At 38.1% G+C, this 19,229-nt stretch overlaps 1 protein-coding gene across 1 annotated transcript; it reads right to left on the bottom strand.

Moving 5' to 3' along the window:
• Nucleotides 1-17,489: 17,489 nt before the first annotated feature.
• Nucleotides 17,490-19,229, bottom strand: LOC145766719 (protein FAM200C-like). Its single transcript, XM_082578426.1, has one exon. The coding sequence runs from the start codon at nt 19,227-19,229 to the stop codon at nt 17,490-17,492; it is 1,740 nt and encodes a 579-aa protein (XP_082434552.1).

Below are 19,229 nucleotides of genomic sequence, written 5' to 3'. Positions count from 1 at the left end.
AGTCTGTAAAATTGCCTACATTGATGTTTTCATAATCCAATAAATTATAATTAAAATCTCCCATTATGTAGCATTGTTTTGATGTACCTATGTTATTAATGCACTCACTAAGCAGATCAAGAAATTCCAAGTTTGACTTAGCATCCAATGCAGGTGCTCGATAAATGCTACCACAGGTCACTTGTTTACCACCAACAAAAATATCAATAAAAATAGACTCAAATACTTGTTCTTTCATAATGGTTAGGTCATCACGCTTGGTACGGTATACATAATATCACTTTTTAAGTATAATCCTACTCCTCCACCGCGACTGTTTATTCAAGCATTTGATATGAATGTATAGCCCGGTAGGTTTAAGTAAGGACCTTTTGAATTAGGCTGAATCCATGTTTCGACTACAGAAATTAAATCAGGACTGATATTTATAGACATCAGCAGGGCCTCAAGTTTGGTGAACTTTTTTACATTAACAATAGACCGAGCATTGATACATAATGAAGAGAAGACTGGCCCTAGTGAGCAGTCCATTTTTAGTTTATTGACAGTTGTTGAATCTACATATGTTTCAGATATATTAGGCATAAAAAGGTCATCTATGTCATTGTTGTTTGTGTAAGATGTGCTTGCAAACTAGGGACGGTACATTACGGGACGCGCAACTCCGTTGTTCCTTCAACATTAGAAGGGTCAATTGCCAATTTGACATTTTTTACGCTTTACTGCAGGCTTGCTTTCAACTAAAAACCTTACATTACTTTAAAACAAACTTCACTCTTTTTATATAACCCATAAAAAGCAAAATATTTTGTAAATTACAAAAAAACGTAACCCTTCTAGTGTTGCGGATAAGTCAAAAGCGGATGCAGTTTTGCATCCCTATAATCTACAATCCCTATTGCAAACATATCATTCAGATAGTCAGGCTTGAAGGTAAGATTTGATACACTGTGGCTTCCAACCAGTGTAATTAATTCAGTGTTGGATAGATGGACAAAAGGAGGAATCCAATCACTGCACATGGTAGGCTACATGTCCAATTTTGTATGTCATGATAGTTTGCACTTTTTTTACAACATTTGACATGAACTTCAATGGGACAAGTTACACATTTAATAAATTTTTGATTTTTTCTGATTGTTTTCATGCAATAGTTACATTTTGGTTTTAATGACATGTATTATATAAACGTAGAATTGAAAAACAAAAAGGTATGTATAAAATAGGATTGGTTAAAAGCTAAGCTAAGGTTTAAGAGAATGGATAAAGTAAAAGGGTTCCTGAGTTTGGTTTTACTGTCATTGGTAATAATATATCATGTGATATGGTTTGTTTAGCTTCAAAATGATAATTGAAAACTGCATAGGCTAATGTTACAGCCTAACAAAATAGGTTAAGATGCCTTATGGTTGAAAATTTTTGGAATATCTGAAAAATCATCTATCACTTGCTTTTTGTTATTCCAGAAGCACCACACTGTTCCTTTGGATGTCCAGACGTCCTTGAAACCAAAAGCATCTCTCGCTTGACGAAGTAATGACAGACGTCGTTTGGTCAAGGACTCTGTGATCGATAGTTTAGGACCATCATCAGTTTTTAACTTGCTTTTTGAATAAAAAATTTCATCCCTTGTCATCCTTCTAACAAATTTAATAATTATTGGTTTGTTTAGTTTTTTAGATGGCAAGGGATGGCATGCATCTATGTCACTCATAGTAAGGCAGTTAGTTGGTTTAACTACTTGATTAATTTTTTTTACCACATATTTCGAGTAATCAACATTACTTCCCCTGTTTGGGCTGTCAGTATATCCATGAAGTATGAGGCAATTGCTTCGCCCATACTGCTCCAAGTCATCCAGCTTGCGCTTTGTCCTGTATACAGAGTGCTGGAGTTCCCAAACTTGTTCTTGCAGAGCATAAACTTGTTTAGATAGCTCCGTCAGCTCCGAGTGTTGGGCCTGGTGAAGTAGGCTACATCTGTAAAAGATGACCTTCAACCAACCAAATTAGGCCTATGCAAGATCGATTTTGCGATTGCAGGATAACATGCTAAAAATGGAAGAAACTCACCCTGGAATAAGTGATCTGTTTGAACAAGGCATCTTGTCCGTAAAAAAAACTGAAAAAAACTTCTGTGGATGGGCTGTTGATCAAACTTTGGAGCAAACAATCAATGCAGAATCTGCCAATCGACTCACTGGGATTACGTCTTTCACCAATTCAATTGGTGCCAGACAGAGATGGGCACTTACCCACTTTATGCCCCGATCGATCCTTCACCACTTCTATGAAGATTTGGGGATGACATGAGCAGAGGAAGCATCATTTGACCTTCGTCCTTCAAGCATCGATAGAGATCGCAGACATTTGGTTAAGCTAATGCAAAAAATAAGCAGTAGGCCACAGTTAATCCATTTAGTGCAAGCTTCGATGTAGCCTATCCTTTCTATTCAACACTAGCACAGGAACAGCAGTCGCTCCTGCCAGTGGCGTAGCCAGAAAATTTTTTTTGGGGGGGCCAAATATTTGATGAATTGAAGAGAACGACAAAATGTTTGATTTAAGACATCGCCACCTGATGTGCAGTGGCGCATCCTGGTGGGTTAAGCAAGGGAAGAAATAAAGCTGGTGGGGGTTAGAGCGTGCCGAAGGCACGCGTATTCTAGGGAGGTCCGGGGGCATGCTCCCCCGGAAAATTTTTGCAAAATTACATTTAAATAATGGATTATAACGCTTTCTGGAAACACTTTCAGGGTAATATTTGTATGAAACTTATTAGCAGATAAACAGCTATTAACTTATTAAAGGTAGCTTTTATCTACACACAAACGGGCAAAAACTGCGGCTAAAATTAGAGAACACAAAAAACTCAGCTACACAAAACCCTACAGAGTAAGCGATTCTGAAATTGCTTCCACAGATTAGTTAAAAGAAGCGTAAATCACGTAAACTTTGCGCGATTTACGATTTGCAAAATTTATTGGTGTCTTTCTGTGTGTCTAAAACAAGTCCTGGGGGGTGTCAATAGCCAGATGTCTTGGAAAACAATATAAATTTCTACAAATTATATTATATTTTCAACAAAGGGTTCAACTTCGGAATCCAAACTTTGAAAATTTGGGGGGAGCCATGGCCCCGTTCGCCCCCCCCTGGCTACGCTTATGGCTCCTGCCACTTTAAATTTTCTTTTGAATGTTTTTCAAAAAGGAACTGAGGATAGAAACAAATTTATAAGTCAATGCCACCAGGACGCTAGCACCTTCAACAAGCCAATACGTAGAAACAAAATCTGCAACTTTGCTTCTGAAGCTGCCGTTGTCAAAAGCATAACCCGCAAAGGCAATTTTTTTCGGTTGAGAATGGAACGCAATTTGATGGGAAGGCTTCTATGTGTAGCAGTAGATCACAAGGTAGACACGCAATTGATGCTGTCTTACCCCCTCACACCAGTACCACTGTCCTTGTGCCATATGGATGCAACGATGAAATCAACTCAAAAGTCAATGCTTTTGAAGGCTCTTGACAAGAAAATTGAAAGTACAGATACCCCTTTTGTTGACTGTACGTTGATCGATGGTATGTTTCTTTTTCACACAGTGCTTCCACTTTGAAGGATTTTATCCCGAAATCGGGATTTTTCAACGCTTCGAAGGATAAAAAAGGGAAATGAAGATAGGAAGGATTTTTTAAGGATTTTTAACAATTTTACAAGGAAATTTTGTCTTATAAAGCAAATTGTTGTTTTTAGCAATTTTAAAGAAAAACTTTTTAATATTCCCTTTCAAAAATTCTAACAACGACTGGAATGACGATGATCAGCTGGTTTCCGTCGTCCCTCGACATCCAGAACCCTCTTACACTCTTTCCCATCCTCAAATCATTTTTTATTTTCAATCATTTTATTTTGTCGCTTGATTTCTTTCTCACCTTTCTGTCGCTTGATTTCTTTTCTCGCCATTTTGGGAATTGGACGTGAGTGCAGTGAGTGAGTTAGTTCTGTCAATTCTTTTAGTTAAAATTAGGTAATCCGTTGATTTACAGTTGAACTTGAGTAGCAATGACGAAGTTCACTGAGGTTCGACCTTCGACGTACAGTTAGGTATGATAAGCTTAGGCTAGTGATATCTTTCCGGTTTATAAAAGTTAGTTTATGCCTATGCTATAACTGATTATGATGTCATAATAATAGAGGCTAGGCTATGTAGTGTGTATACAACATGTAATGTAGTGTACACAGTCAGACTGAGTTAGTATCATGAATAGGCCTAGTATCCTTGAGTTTTTCGTCAGCCTCAGATGATTGTGAAGACGTTACTGACAAGGAAAAAAAGAGATAGCCTAGCCAATAGTGTTAAGTTAGCGGCTTAGCGCATCAAGAAAACCAAACACAAAAATAAATTTGTTAATGGATGGATAATTCGTTGAAACTGGACATTTACCACCTGTACATTTTCGCTGTTAGGGATAGGTTAGTAGTCCGGGTAGGAATGATGACTGAGAGTAGTACAGTACAGGAATTGGTAAATGATGTCCAGGACCAGGTGGTAAATGTCCCAAAACCGACTAACTGACAAGCAGTTTTTTGGCTGGACAGTGAACAAAGGAAGTAAACCATGTTATTGTAAAGTATGTGCTGCTTTTGTGCAGCCTACTGTTCTAATAAAACAACGTTGCTTCAACATACCGGTGCAACTGAATAAAATCGTGATTACAATGGCTTTAACTGAGATCATAGGCGTCGAAATAGGGTGGGCCGGGTGGGCGGCGCCCACCCTGCCGTGAAACGAGGGCGGGCAAAATATGTTTCGCCCACCCTGTTTTCATAACACTTGTGAAGTGTTCGTTATAATTATTTTCGTTTTTGTTAAACGCTGAATTATCCAACCAACTGCAGCGCAACTTTTTGTTTTACGCTATGTCTCTCGCTAGGTATCCGACAGAACAAAGCAATTCCGCAACAACGCTGCCTTGAAAAAAAAGCGGTACTCACTGCATTGTTGTTGCTACGGCAACTGCCACAGTCCACACGCTGGCAATTCCTGGGGAGAGAAAGCCACGTTTGATCTTTTTTCCGAATGGTCTCACTTTCGTTACGTCACAATCAAACTTCAGTTCCGGGTTAGCGTAAAGGAATATGAATATGACATCATAATGAGCATGACAATAAAATAACCGATACATACAAGCTAAAGACGTACTGAAACAATCGCTTTTTACAAATCTTTCCTCACAAACTTGTTGCTGGGTATAAATTGGGGCACCGCGCGATGTTGTCATTTCATTATTGAAAAGTTAAACATGAAGCAAAGTCAAACATCCATTCGCACATGCTTAAAACCAGCTTCCAAAAGGCGTCGAGATAAAACGCTGAAGAAGCCACGTCCAGCACGAATGAACGTAGAGATGACATAGATGAAGAAAGCAGTACATCAAGGATGGACAGTGGTGAAGCCAATATCTCAGGCAATGCACCTGTAGTTGTAGAAGACAGCATGAGCCATGGATCTCTACCTGCGCTATTTGACGTTAGCATGCTGCCGGATCAGCTTCCGGCTCGGGAAGGTTCCGTCAGCACAGTCAGCAGTCACCTGTCCGAACATTTTGAGGCAAATCCGAAGGTGCCACTTAAAAGATAACAGGTCACGAGTCACCCGCTTTTTAGGTCGCAAAGGAAAACATAAAAGAAGTTTGTTTAGTTTAATAGCGCTCATAAGATCGCAAGGCGCAAGAAAGCAAACATCAAACCTATTAAAGCTTAATTGCTGCACCAACGCTAAACGCAGTCTTTGTGAGAAAAACTAACCATTGCGAATTTGCGAACATAGGCTACGCATTCAATGAAATCTGTTTGAAAACTCTCGCCCACCTAGAATTCCTCTCTTCTAAGAAAAAATCGACGCCTATGACTGAGATAATAATAACTTTAAAGATGTATTAGCACCTTTTTTAACTTAAGTAATGTCAAAAATAACCTCACCTATGAAGGAAATTTTGAAAGATTTCCGACTGAGAAAAAAGGGATTTTTCAGGACAAAAAAGGAAATTGAAGAGGATTTATCAATTTGTCAGAAGTGGAAGCACTGTTTATTATATCCAAAATGCAGAAGGGTGTTTTTTTCAGAAGTAAAATTACAAGCCATTGAATTCACCGAACTACTGCAATGCAAAAACAACAATTTTACCAAGGTTGCAAGTTAGGTCAAGTTTATTGACACTTTAAATAGACTCTCAGTAAGATTAGTCAATACGGTACATAATTTATTTTTTGTTATATATGGAAGTGGATGTTGCTGAAATCAAGCCTACAGTATCAGACAATTAATTTCTATATGATGTGTTTTCAATAAGTATAGTTGCCTGCGTAAGTGCATATACCTACTGTAGGACGTAGGTTAAGAGCATGCAAACTATCTTGTTAACTTATAGGCCTAAGCAAGTTCATTGCAAAACTATTTCATCTATCATCTCCAATCTCCATATAAATATGCTTCATCCAGTTGATGCAGTTGCTAAAATTAGTGCAGGAACACTAGCTATTTCATTAGTGTAACTTGTAGAAATGAAATGAGAATCTCTTGATCTATTTATCTTAAGATCACTTTTTTATAGAATGTGTTGAAAAATGAATTAACAATGTCTAGGCCTATAATAGTATTTACAGTTTTGTACAAACAACACCATAATATATTATTTGTTTAGACAGATATTTTAGATTGTAATAATTTCGTGAGAAAAATGAGTAAAAAACAGGATTTCGCTACAACCCTTTTCAATTAGATAAGCACAGCTCAAAGAAAACCAAGAACATGAAGAAAATTACTGATGGGCTAGCTGATGCTTTGTTAAAAGACAATATCACAGTGATTCCTGGAAATTTGTTATGTGGGACCTGCTACATTAAAACCATGAAAATAAAATCAGCTTCATTTGAGAGTAGTGACCATTCAGAAGCATCGTGTTCATCAGATGAAATTTCTGCTTTATCAAGCAGTTTTGCAAGAAATGAAGCTTTTAAGAAAGCCATTGATCACATTTCACATGAATTTCCTGATATTTCTCCCATAAAATTGCGTAGTGTTTCTCAAACCAGGTCATCGTCTGGTATTCAAGCAGCCAAAAGAAAATTAAGTCATAGAATCTACAAAAAAATCTTAATATTTTAAGGGACACCTCTAATGAAAAAAAAATTTTTTGAAGAAAATTATATTTTGGACTGAAAAGATAAAGAATTTCATCAGGATTCTGAATATATGGCAGTTTCTCCACAATTCCAATTCATTCCCTGTTAAATTTTAGAACTAGTGGAGCTACCACGCAACCCAAAAGTCTAAAATATGCCAGAACGATGATATGATATGTTGAAAATATACTAATAGTAGCAACAGAAAAGCCCTTTCTGGTTTTATATATTTGTGGTATTTGTAGCTGTTGTTTTGGTCATGCTTCAGCAGTTACAAATTTCCTGTATCCTAGCATTTCAAAGCCAGTAGTGACAGTAACAATAGCCTAGCTGAAAATGCACGATTTGCTTTGTATTTGCAAACCATAACTTTAAACGCGTTTTACTCAAAATGACATTTTTTTGCAGTAAATGTTTATTTAAACAAACTCATTTGTTTATTTCTTGTCCGAATTGGCTAAAAATTGGAATGCATGCTGGTACAATGGTATTGCATCAACCTATGAGAGCTTTTTTAAAAATTTTATTTCTTGACCATTTTATGGGAAAAAATGTGTATAAATATTTTCGCACACAAGTAACTTTCAAAAAATTTGTTTTTTGTTTAGGAAAGTGACATTTTAGAGAAAAAAGCTCTCATAGGTATTTGCATATAAGGTACGGTAGATCTAGCATTTCATAACATTTCTTGTTGCTATATGGTGCTGGTAGTGAGAAACAGTGTTTTCTATTAGCATGTCAAAAAATAATTATTGAAATATTGTCTGTGTTTGAAGGAAGCTCATTGCATCAAATTAAACTTTTATTTCATGAGACTTGCATATTCAGATGTGTCTTTTCATGCCCTTTTCAGAAATATATATATATATGGTATGTGGGGGTTCCCACAATAGTTAGCTTATCTGAGGCAAGCTTCTCAGCCATCAGCAAATATTGGGATTTCATTAGAGGTGTCCCCTTAATTAAATAGAACATGCTATTGCACCAAACGATACTACAGTAGAATTCGCCTATAACGGCTTCGTTTATAATATAACGTCAATTTGCCTATTACGTCACATTTCGCTCGGTCCCGGCAGAATTCCTATCTTTTACGTACGTTGTAGTTCGGCTACAACAGCATCGCCTATAACGTCAATTCGCATGTAACAGCACCCTTTATTGGTCTTTTGTTCATTTATAACGTCACTTTAAGCCATCACCTTCACCACGAACGGTCAGTTTTTAATCCAGTTAGCGCTGCTGCTTGCAAAATGTCTTCCCTTTATTTTGCTACGTCGTTCGCAGCAGGGACTTTAATTAACTGAATTAACTTTTTTCCCGCGTGAAAAACTATCACGTGTAAAAAGCAGCTTTTACAGCTGACCTTTAAACAACTCAAAGCAACAGTTGTACGTGCAGCAGTACTGTATAAACTTCCGAAAACCGATACTTCCGAAGTCACGACGATAGCGAGCAAATCCCACATTATTTAGCAAAAGCTGAACCGCTATGTGGTAGAGAAATCCGTGTCAAAACCGAAACAGCTGAAGATGCCTTTTTTGCTAATAAACAATGTACTATATACTGTATGTAACGAGCTGTATTGTGCAAATTTCCTGTACCTTTCGCTGTAGGTTATTTTTTTTTAAACAATTTCTTTGTTTACTGTATTTTCTGCGTGACTTTTGTCAGTTTGGTGGTACACAGTAAACCTGACTGGATTATACACCTCTTTCTTTAATCAAAAGACAGTTTTGGAATAGTGTGCGGTAGTTCGTCTATAACGTCAATTCGGCTATAACGTCAGTTTTTTGCGATCCCCCAGAGGTGCCGTTATAGGCGAAGTCTACTGTACCTCCAGGGTGCAGTTGAAAAGTCTTACATATTAGGGTACATTATTACTGTGTAAACTGTGTTCACTGTTTAAGCTACTAATCTCCGGTAAAACGAGCCAAACATATGTCTACATGCAAATATTGCTTATTTTACTTACTTCTGAAAGTGGGAAGATGACAGGTTTGTCATAGCTATGATTGTAACTATTTCGACTCTTAGAAATTTCCTCAAATAGCAACATATTTGGTCGCGTTCTAGTAGGTCATGCCATTACTGATTATTTGGTTGGTTTGGTTTTGAATCTTCATCCTCGGACTGACAAAGCCTTGGTAGGTCAATCAGTGGTAGTTTCACGTGCTTGTAGAGACTTTTGACACATAGCTGGTTACAGCGATTGTTGGCTGAGTGAAGTTTTCCAAGTATTGTTGAAGAGAAGTGTTCTTGCCAGAAATTGTTCCACCACTAGGTGTCGCTGAGTAGAGAGTAGTCCTTGTTCTTAGAATGTATTGCTGACAGTTGCTCAAGACTCAAGTACACACCTTGACAGTCTAACTAGCATCGCTTGATCTTGAGGCTTCTTCTTTCACTAAGTCACACGCTAACCAACTGAGTAATTTGTGCCTTACCTTTATTAAAAAATGTATTTTGCTTACAGAACTAAAAGTTAATTTTAGTACCTCTGTTATAAAGGCCTGTTCGTTTTATAAATCATTCCATGTTGCCCCAGTTTGAATGCAGATTAGTTACGTCAGAAAGTGAGGACTTTGTCTGGAAATTCATTGAGCAACATTATTCAGAAGATGCTGCTGCACAATATGGTCTTAAGAAAGAAGACCTGAATAATTTAAATGAATTTCGAGTAAAACATGTCCTGAAACAAAATCTGTCATTGGGAATTTTTGAAAAGTCTAATGATAAGCTTGTTGCTGTTGGTCTCCATGTGATATTTGACAAATCTCGAGATATATCTGTAGAATTTTATGAAGCAAATGGACTGAAACTTTCCCAAGGTGCAAAAGATTATTTACGATTGTTTGAATGTTTGGAAGCTGATTTATTAGAAAAGATTAAAGCTCACAAAGGCTTTTACGGATGTTTTGCTACTGTTCATCGGCAATATCGAACATTAGGTTTAATGAAACTTGTGTTTGAGAAAGCTAAAGACATTGTTTTGTCACAGAAGTTTGACCACAGCATTGGCACTGCAACTCATGAATATGTGATAAATGAACACAGAAAATCAGGTGCTTCTGTCATCAATGAAATTAGATTTTCAGATTATATTGATCCAAAGACTAGAGTAAACCCATTCAAAGATCGCAAACCAAAAGCTTCACGAATACAACTTCTTTACAGTTCATCCTATTCACACAAGTTGTAGGTTAAGCTAACCACACTTTAGATGTATTGTACAGGGTGATCAAGCTAAGTGTAGACAAATATTGAAATAACAGTACATCCAAGCAAAAAAAAAGCACATATAAAGAAAAATACAAAGAAAAGTATACATATGTAAATAAACAAAATGTACCGTACATACACTTATTTTTCAATATATATCCTCCCTTTGCTGTCACCAAACGCTTTAGTCTGTTGTTCACTTGACTGCATGAGGGACGTATGGTGTCTGATGATATTTTTTCCCAACAAGTGCACAATTTTTCCTTCAGAGCTGAAACGCTTGAATGATTTGAAGAACAGGCTTCACTCTCCAAGATACTCCATATTGCGAAGTCCGTTGGGTTTAAATCAGGAGAGGATGGAGGCCATAATTCCTTTGGCCAAAACCCTGCCATATTCTCCTTACACCAGTTCTAGACAAGATTTGCTGTGTTGGACGTAGCCCCATCTCGGTGAGTTATTCCGTCTTCTCCAAATGTTGCATTGATCCAGGGAATCAATTTCTCCTTTACAACTTTTTCAAACAAACATGTTGATTAATGATTAACTTTTACTCCGTCTTCAATGAAGAAGAGAGGAGTTTTTTCACCAGTTGAAGTTACCCCACCCCAAACCATCACAGAGGCTGGTTTCTGTCTCCGGAACATCAGCCTTTGATTCAGTGGGATATCTTCTTTATTCTTTGCATAAATATGTACGGTCATTTTGATGATTTTGCACAACCTGGACAGTGAATAACTTTTTGTCTGTCGAAGGAACTGGTGGCTGCGTGCCATCACCAAGCTTGTCCAAAAGAAGCTTTCCTCTCTCCAATCTTTTGGTTTTTACAGCTTGTGAGAGCAACTGAACTTTGGTTTTCTTGAATGGTGATTGCAGGCCTCGAAATTCGTTTTTGTTGACGGCGGACAAACGTGTCCAGTCTGAGCAGCTATCTCTGCGGACAAATTAAGTCTCATGACGGACACACCAGTTTTAGCTTCGATCGTTGTGCTTAATCACTTTATCTTGATAATTCTTTGCCATTTGAGAACTATAGCTAGGTTTTGAAGGCTTTTTAAAGTTTCAGCAAAGTCACTCTAAAACAGTGGTTCCCAACTTGTTTTTAAGGCAACCCATTTTAAAAAAAAATTCAGTTCGGTAAAATCTTGCTACCAAGCAAATTGTCGTAATATTTTAAAAGCCATATAAGATTGTGTTGCAAACAAACAGCACTACAAAAGCAGTAACTTTTTCTGAAAATAATTATGTTTATCAAATCACTAATGAGATAGCTGTGCTGGCTTGCTGTCGGTGAGTTTTTGAAATCGAGGCGTTATTTTGCTTAGGCATAGCCGCATGTCGGCTTTAACTTCCAGCCGGTTTCGCTGTTCAGTTTTCAATACACACATGGCGGTAAATCCAATCTTACAAAGCCAAGTTGTTGCAAATGGAATCTGTTTTTGAATCCCTAATTGTGAAACTGTGGGATATATACACTTTGTACAATGTACAATTGTACATGGAAGCCCAAAAGTGGATGTTTGCAGAATCTTTGGGGTATTTGTCTTTGAAGGACGCAAAAGAAATACGGTTTGCTACTTCTGTCGTTATGTCCATAAACTGTTCTGCAACATGGATGGACAGTTGAGGCAGATCTTTTCCAACAAATGCATCAATTATCCAATCATTTTGGTTATTAAGTGTTAGAGATTTTCCATAGTAGGCTAGTGCACAAACTTTTTGGCAAACTGTTCCAGGTGTCTAATTATATCGTTTGCTTAATATCAACTTCATTGCCACAGATATATTGCGTTAGCTGAGGAAATATATCGTACTCGTCTCTGGTGACATAACGTTTCCAGAATATGAGTTTTTGTGTTAAGCAGAAACTTTTGCGGCGCGATCAATCACCGTAAAACCGTTGCCTTGCACATATAAATTTAGAGAATTCAGAGAGTCAAATATATCGGCAAGGTAAGCAACTTTTGCCTTGAAATCTTCTTGCAAAAACTTCTCAGCTAATCTCACACAGTTCTGTTGCCTCAGGAAGATGGCAATCTCTTCCCGCAAGTTACAAACTCGCTTCAGGACACAACCTCGTGACAACCATCACACTTCTGTGTGCAACAGCAATGCTTGATAATAATCAGAATCCACAAAGACGAAAACAAATGCCAATTTAGTGGACTTGTTTTGATGAAGTTTAAACACTTCACATCATTCAACACTTCGTGCAGCTCTTGAGACAGCTTTTTTGCAGCAAAGGCCTCTCTGTGGAGAAAGCAATAAGTCCATACAGCACTTGGGGCTTTGTCTTTGATGCGTTTTACCACACCAGACTATGCGTGGTCCAACGTGTGGAAAACTTTGTCATAGTTTGTCCGACATAGCGTTCGTGATATATAATGCACGTTACAATATATATCCCGTAACTTTGTCAAGTAAATTTATGTTTGAGACTGAAATTTTTGTTGGGTTTAGATTTAATAATAACAATAATAAAAGCGAAAATTGTTAAAACTTCTTGCACTACGATCATGCTACAAAGCTTTCCGATGTCTCGACATGAAACGCCTCATGACTTGTGTTTATATTTTTCAGTTTTGTGATGGATCTCTTCACGTTTTAAATTTTTTTTATTGTTATTTTTTTCGCCCAAGATACAATATGCCTGAAAAACAAGCAACCTAAAAAAATTATCAGGCGACCCAACTTTGGGTCGCGAACCATGAGTTGGGAACCACTGCTCTAAAAGGCTTTCATCAGACCAACGATGTGCGCTTAAAGAGTCAAAGCACTGTGTAGCTGCCCGATACGCTGCATAACTGATTAACTTTCACCTACAAGGTCGTGTGGCTTCTCGCATCACAATGCTCTGGGCACGAGTCGGAAAACTTCTGCACCAACGCTACTATTTTCTGCTAAGTTTATTATTGTGTGTCATGTGAGCGAAAGTGAATTTTCTCTGGGCCATAGCCTACCAATAACTTAACAAATTTGCTGCATCTTGCTGTAATAGATTACTCGTATAACCTAATTTTGTAACCAACTTTGTCTTACAATATTACTCGGAGATCGAAGCCAGACATTGTGACGTAAAACTTGAACTAAGTTGCACTGATTATAGTGTAGAAGTACCCGCTGTTTTTTTTTTTCCTGGGACTTCTCGGTCTTTTGTCCATAAATGACTTGAAAAAATTTGGTCATTTTTTATTTATTTCGGTCATTTTTTCTGATGAAACTATTTCCTTTTTGACCAAATTGACTATATGATATAATATATTTTTTCGGACATTTTGACCGAATTGACTATATTTTTTCGGACATTTTGCTAAAAAATCAGTCAATAACCGAAAAAAAAACCCAGAATACCCATACTCCCATCGATTCTTAGCGAAGAATTCACCTTTGTTACGCTGATTTAATGTCATCAATCATAGAAGCAAAGTAAAAATCGAAAGTTATCCTGCTTGAATGGAAGCCAAGGGATACAGTCTTCACATTTTCTAGATGCGCGTGAAATTATATTCTTGCAACAATTGTTCAATGTTCGTGCTATGCAATGACGATTTGTATCGCTAGTCCCTGTGCTATTTCTGGGCGGACAAATATGACCGATCTAGATGATACTTCCCGCGGACATCACATGCTGTGACGGCGGACATGTCTGCCATGAATTTCGAGGCCTGCTAATGGTGATAGTTGCAGATCATGTTTTAGGACATTTTGCATGGTTCCATAACTCACTCCAGCCTCTGATGCCAGTTTTTGAATGCTTCTCTGGGGATTTCTTTTTTTTTTTTGGAGTTCTTATACTGCGATTTGGGGTGCTTCGTACCTTTGGAAGAGTCGAGCCTGCCTCTTTCAGGCGTTTTAGAGCCTTATATATATCTAGGGTGCTTATTTTTTTGCCAAAAAATGTATTTTTTCTTCTGTCTGTGCTTAAAGTGTTCCTTTTAGGAAAAAAACACTGTCTGCAAAAATTTTTGAAAAAAAATGATCCTTAGGGGGTCCTCCGGAGCAATTGCATGAACCAGTGTAAAAATAAGCATTTTTGCTTATAATTTCCTTATTTTTGATGATAGCATAAAGATTTTGGTGTCTATCCCCACTAATTCGACTACAAGAATGTCGTTTATGCTCAAAAAGATTCTTAAACCAACCTGAGTAGACAATTTGCACACATTTTGTAATTTAAAAAAAAAATCAATTTTGAAAAAAAAATTGAGTTTAAACATAAGAACGAATAAACTTCACAAAACTACCATGAAAATGATACAAGAATAGCAATGAATGCACTAGCAGTTACTCAAATAGTAGGAGCAAAAATTCTGTGGAGCTTTTTCGAATATCTGGAATCTGTTTACTGTCGTTCTCCACCACTTGCAGAACATTTTGAAAATGATTCTCAGAATGCGCACTGTAAGGTAAAAAGTCTGCACACTGTTTCACCCTTCGTTCAGCACAATCATTCACAACATTTAAAGCATCAACATTTTGAAGACCTGTCTGGTGTGAATTTGCACTTGGCCAATTAGCAGCATTTTCAAGTAAAATCGTAGTATCAATTTTCATGATCTCAAAGAAGAACCATGAATCCTCTGTAATAAGTTCACTCAAGGAGGTGGAAGATGTAAGCCAAGTTGGAAAACCTGGCTTTCCGAATCCAGTACCCTAGCGACTTGATGGGCACATCAGCGGTTTAAGAGGTTTATGCAATAAGAGTTGTTGTGCAGTTTCTTCCTTTTCAGTATTGGAAAGCTCTGAACTGAAAAAGGAAAGAGGAATCATCTCTGGCGTGAGGTAGCCTACCACAGATGTCTCTGCAATGCGCTCATTGCACTACTAGACAGTAGCCACCAACTCATCGACATCAGCATAAAGCAAGATTGATTTGAACAATTTCAAATCATTGCATGGAGCATCCACAGCAGAACTGCTTAAACACCACCAAGGACAATATACTAAAGCTGAAAAATTTAGAAACTGTCTCAACTTTCTTAGCTGTGTTGTTGTTGCAATTGCACTAGGTGGTAATCGATTTACGGCTGATTCAAGGAGGCAGATCTTGAAAGAATACAACAACTTTGCCATCCAGCGTGCTTTGTGCAAAGCTCCAGGTCTTCTAACATTCAAAGTGATATTTCCTTCTAGAAATTTAGTGCACAGCTGTATCAGTTCATGGTAGTCATATCTTGCTGGTATAAAATCGCTTTGTAGCCCTGACAAAGAATATTCTTTCAGTTGTTCAATTGCATGTGCTGTTTTGCTACCCAAATCTGAGCTTGAAATATCCATTAGCTGTATGGATGTATCCAATGAGCTAAAGTGCTTCCTAAATCTTAGAAACACAAATACAGCAGGCGATTTTGATGCCTCAATCTCAAGATCTTTAAAAATTTGACTGAGAATTACCTTTCCGATGTGGTGTCGACACCCAGACCATAAAAGTGCATGACCAAGCTGCTGCTGCATACAAACACATGCTGCTGTAAGGTGACCAGTGTTGCTTGCTGTTGTATCAAACACCATGTTGACAATGCTTGAGGCACAATTCCATGATTGAAGCAACTGCATGATCAAATCAGCTACCTTACTCCCAACTTACCTGTTACCGACTGACTGTGGTGGGTATGCAGGTGTACCAAGAAGCTTTGTTTCATGCTGGGTTCCAACTAAAACTGTAAGTCGTTCTTCTGAAACATTTGTGTTGTTCAACATTGGCAGATGTTTGGAATCCCAGTGCAAGGATAATATTCTTGGAGGCTTCCAAACTTCTTTGGTTGAAGCAGCAATATTTTGGGTCACTTTGCGACGAGACTTGTCCACATAACTATATGACATTTTTAGCGTTGTCGGATCACCTCCACTTTCTTCGATTAGTGATCTGGTGTAAATTCGTTGTTGTGCCGGGGTCATTTTGATTCTTGCTGCTACAGATATGAGCTTTTGCGACTGAAGTAGATCTGGTGTAAAAATTCCCGAAGTGCCAGTTTTTTTCGTTGTGTCTTGAATGGTGATTGGTGGTTGATCAAAAACTTCATCGGCAATCTCTGATTCACTGAAAGTATCGTCATCATCAACTAAACTTTCCTCGCTAAGTACTGCTAGCAAATGCGAGCGTTTCTTCTGTTTCTTTTTGTTGTTGCATTGATCTTTCTTTTCACCGTTGCTTCGCTTCTTCTTTTTCATTTTTTTTTGTATTTTCTGTTTGTAAATTCTATCAAAGCCTCCAAAGGTTGCAATTCTGTTTGCTTTCATGGATTGCATAAATTTCAAATCTTCTTGATTTTTTATAAGAGTTTTTGCATTATGAGGCCACAGTGGAAATGTTTTCTGAAGAAGCTTGGTTTTTGTTCAAGCTTTTCAAGGGTAAATTTTTTAGTTCTTCTTTTGTTTGGAATTGACCTCAATTTTGCATTATTTTGAACTGCTTTGATTATCTTTTTGCACGCTTTTTCTTCTCGAATCATGGGAATATTGCCCTTCTTATGGAACGGAATTAAGTTGTTTAAAACTTCTTTTGCCATTATGTATATGATATACTTGGTTTGTTCTGGCTTATACTGCTGCAAATACATGTAACAACGGATGACTTGGCTATAGGTTGGCAATCTTGCCCCAGTAATTTCAGCATCAGCAATTGAAATGCTTTCACCTAGACCAAATTTTTTTTTTGCATTACGAGTAAAGTTGGTTTTGACATTGATGCCTCAACAGCAGAAGAATTTTTGAGGAACTCGATCCAGATGCTGAACCACACTCATCAAACAGAACACTCATTTTATCATGATATCAAAAAAAAATATTATTAGGTTTACCAGTACTCAGCGAGCTATAAGCTTCAGTTAACCTACAGCAGGGCTTCCCGATTCGTTTATCACCCCGCACCCCATGGGATTGACAAAGCCAATCTCGCACCCCCTGTTTTGAAACAGAGTAGTTCTGAGAAAAAAATTCAAAATACGTACGAAAACAACGCAGAAAAGCAGCTCACCGGCCTTTACATGGCTAACGAATAGGAAAAGGGGCAGCCTTCAACAACGTAATCCCACAAAATGCAAAAGCGAATAAAGAAATAACACAAACTGAAAACATAATGGCATTAATCAAGATCTTTGAGCTTTCTCTTGCCTCTTCTTTGAAATTATCTGTTCGAAACGTGGAACCTTGTGGGACAATGCAATGCGCAGATCATTTTCGGGGTCCAGGGCGTTGCGGTATTTATTCTTTATGTAAAGTAGAGATGAAAATCCCGATTCACACAGCCAAGTGGTAGCAAACGGAACCAAAACTTGCAGTGCTTTCTTAGCCAGAGTTGGATACCCAGATTGAACACTGCACCAGAAAGCTTCGAGTGAGCTGGACTCATAAAGCAGCTTTGTCGATTGGCATGCTTGCATGTCTATCAGATGTTCCTTATCTTCATCCTCATCTCCCATCTTCTCTAATTGGAAGGCAAAGGGGTTGATGATCCAAGTTTCCGGTTCTTCCAGATCTCCTGGGGAGAAATATCCGTCAAATGACTCTCTCAGGCTTTCCAAGTGCTGACTGATTTCTGCCTTGACAGCACTTTCTTCCAAGTCCAAGTTGCTGTGTTCCAGTATGACTTTCTCTAGCAAGGAAAAATTAGCGAAATTCTGCTGCAGGATACGCCGACTCCACAACGGCAGTTTCTGTCTGAAAGCACGCAACAAGCCACAAGCGGTCACAATATTCACATTCTTTCCCTGTATCGAACGATTTAGGTCATTTAGATGTTGGAAAACGTCCGCCAGGTATGCCAACATAGGAGCAAAGTTAGGAGATTCAAAAGTATGCACAAGAGCACTTTTTCGTTCTCGCAGAAATTGTTCAATTTCCAGTCTGCGCTCAAAAAACCTTTGCAAAACCTTACCTCTGGAGAGCCACCTGACGTCTGTATGAAATAGCAGCACAGAAGCACTGTCATCAAGATCACTGCAAAATGCTTTAAACAACCTGTGATTCAAAGCTCTTCCTCGAATATAATTAACAATTTTAACACACGAATCCATCACATTTTTCAGAGTAACGGGCAAAGTCTTTGACACAAGAGCTTGACGATGAAGAATACAATGAGTATTCATGACCTCTGGAATGTCATTTCGCATGAGAGTAACAAATCCGGACCGGTTTCCTAGCATAGCTGGAGCACCGTCTGTACAAATAGATCCGATAGCTTGCAGCGGAATGTCGTTAGTGTTAAAAAAGCTTTTAAGCAGATCGAAAACATCCCTTGCTGTTGTAGTTGTTTCGAGTGGTTTACAAAAAAGGAAATGTTCCTCGACGGCATCCCCCTTTACATAACGAACAAAAACCAAAAGTTGGCTGCAATTACTGACATCTGTCGATTCATCCAACTGAACTGAGATCTTGGCGGAAGAAGCTTTGATGTCTGACACAACTTGATCAAGAATATCAGCGCCAATATCATCAATTCTACTCCGGATAACATTGTTTGACAGAGGAATCTGTTGTAGTTTTTTAGCGGCCTCCTCACCCAGGACAGCCTTCACCATTTCCAAAGCACAGGGCTTGACAAGAGTCTCCGCAATAATGTGTGGCTTTTTCGTTTTTGCCACTTCGTATGCAACTTTGTACGATGCAAAAAGTAGAGGCTTGTCCACGAGAGCAAACCCTAACCTTGGAAATGTTTCTTTGTTGTCATAGCGTGCCCTTTTAGCCTTCAAGGAATTAAGATCGTTCCCTGCTCTTTTGTTTCCACCGTGTTTAACTTGGAAATGTTGGCCAAGTTTTGATGGCTTCAGATTGCCATTGGAAAATACAGCATCGCAGAACATGCACTGTGGTCTGTCCGTGCCATCCAT

Source organism: Aplidium turbinatum, chromosome 3, assembly GCF_918807975.1.
Source record: "Aplidium turbinatum chromosome 3, kaAplTurb1.1, whole genome shotgun sequence".
In the NCBI taxonomy this organism is placed as follows: domain Eukaryota; kingdom Metazoa; phylum Chordata; class Ascidiacea; order Aplousobranchia; family Polyclinidae; genus Aplidium; species Aplidium turbinatum.
Note: the sequence above shows the minus strand (reverse complement) of the source record. Positions and strands in the feature narration are given on the sequence as shown.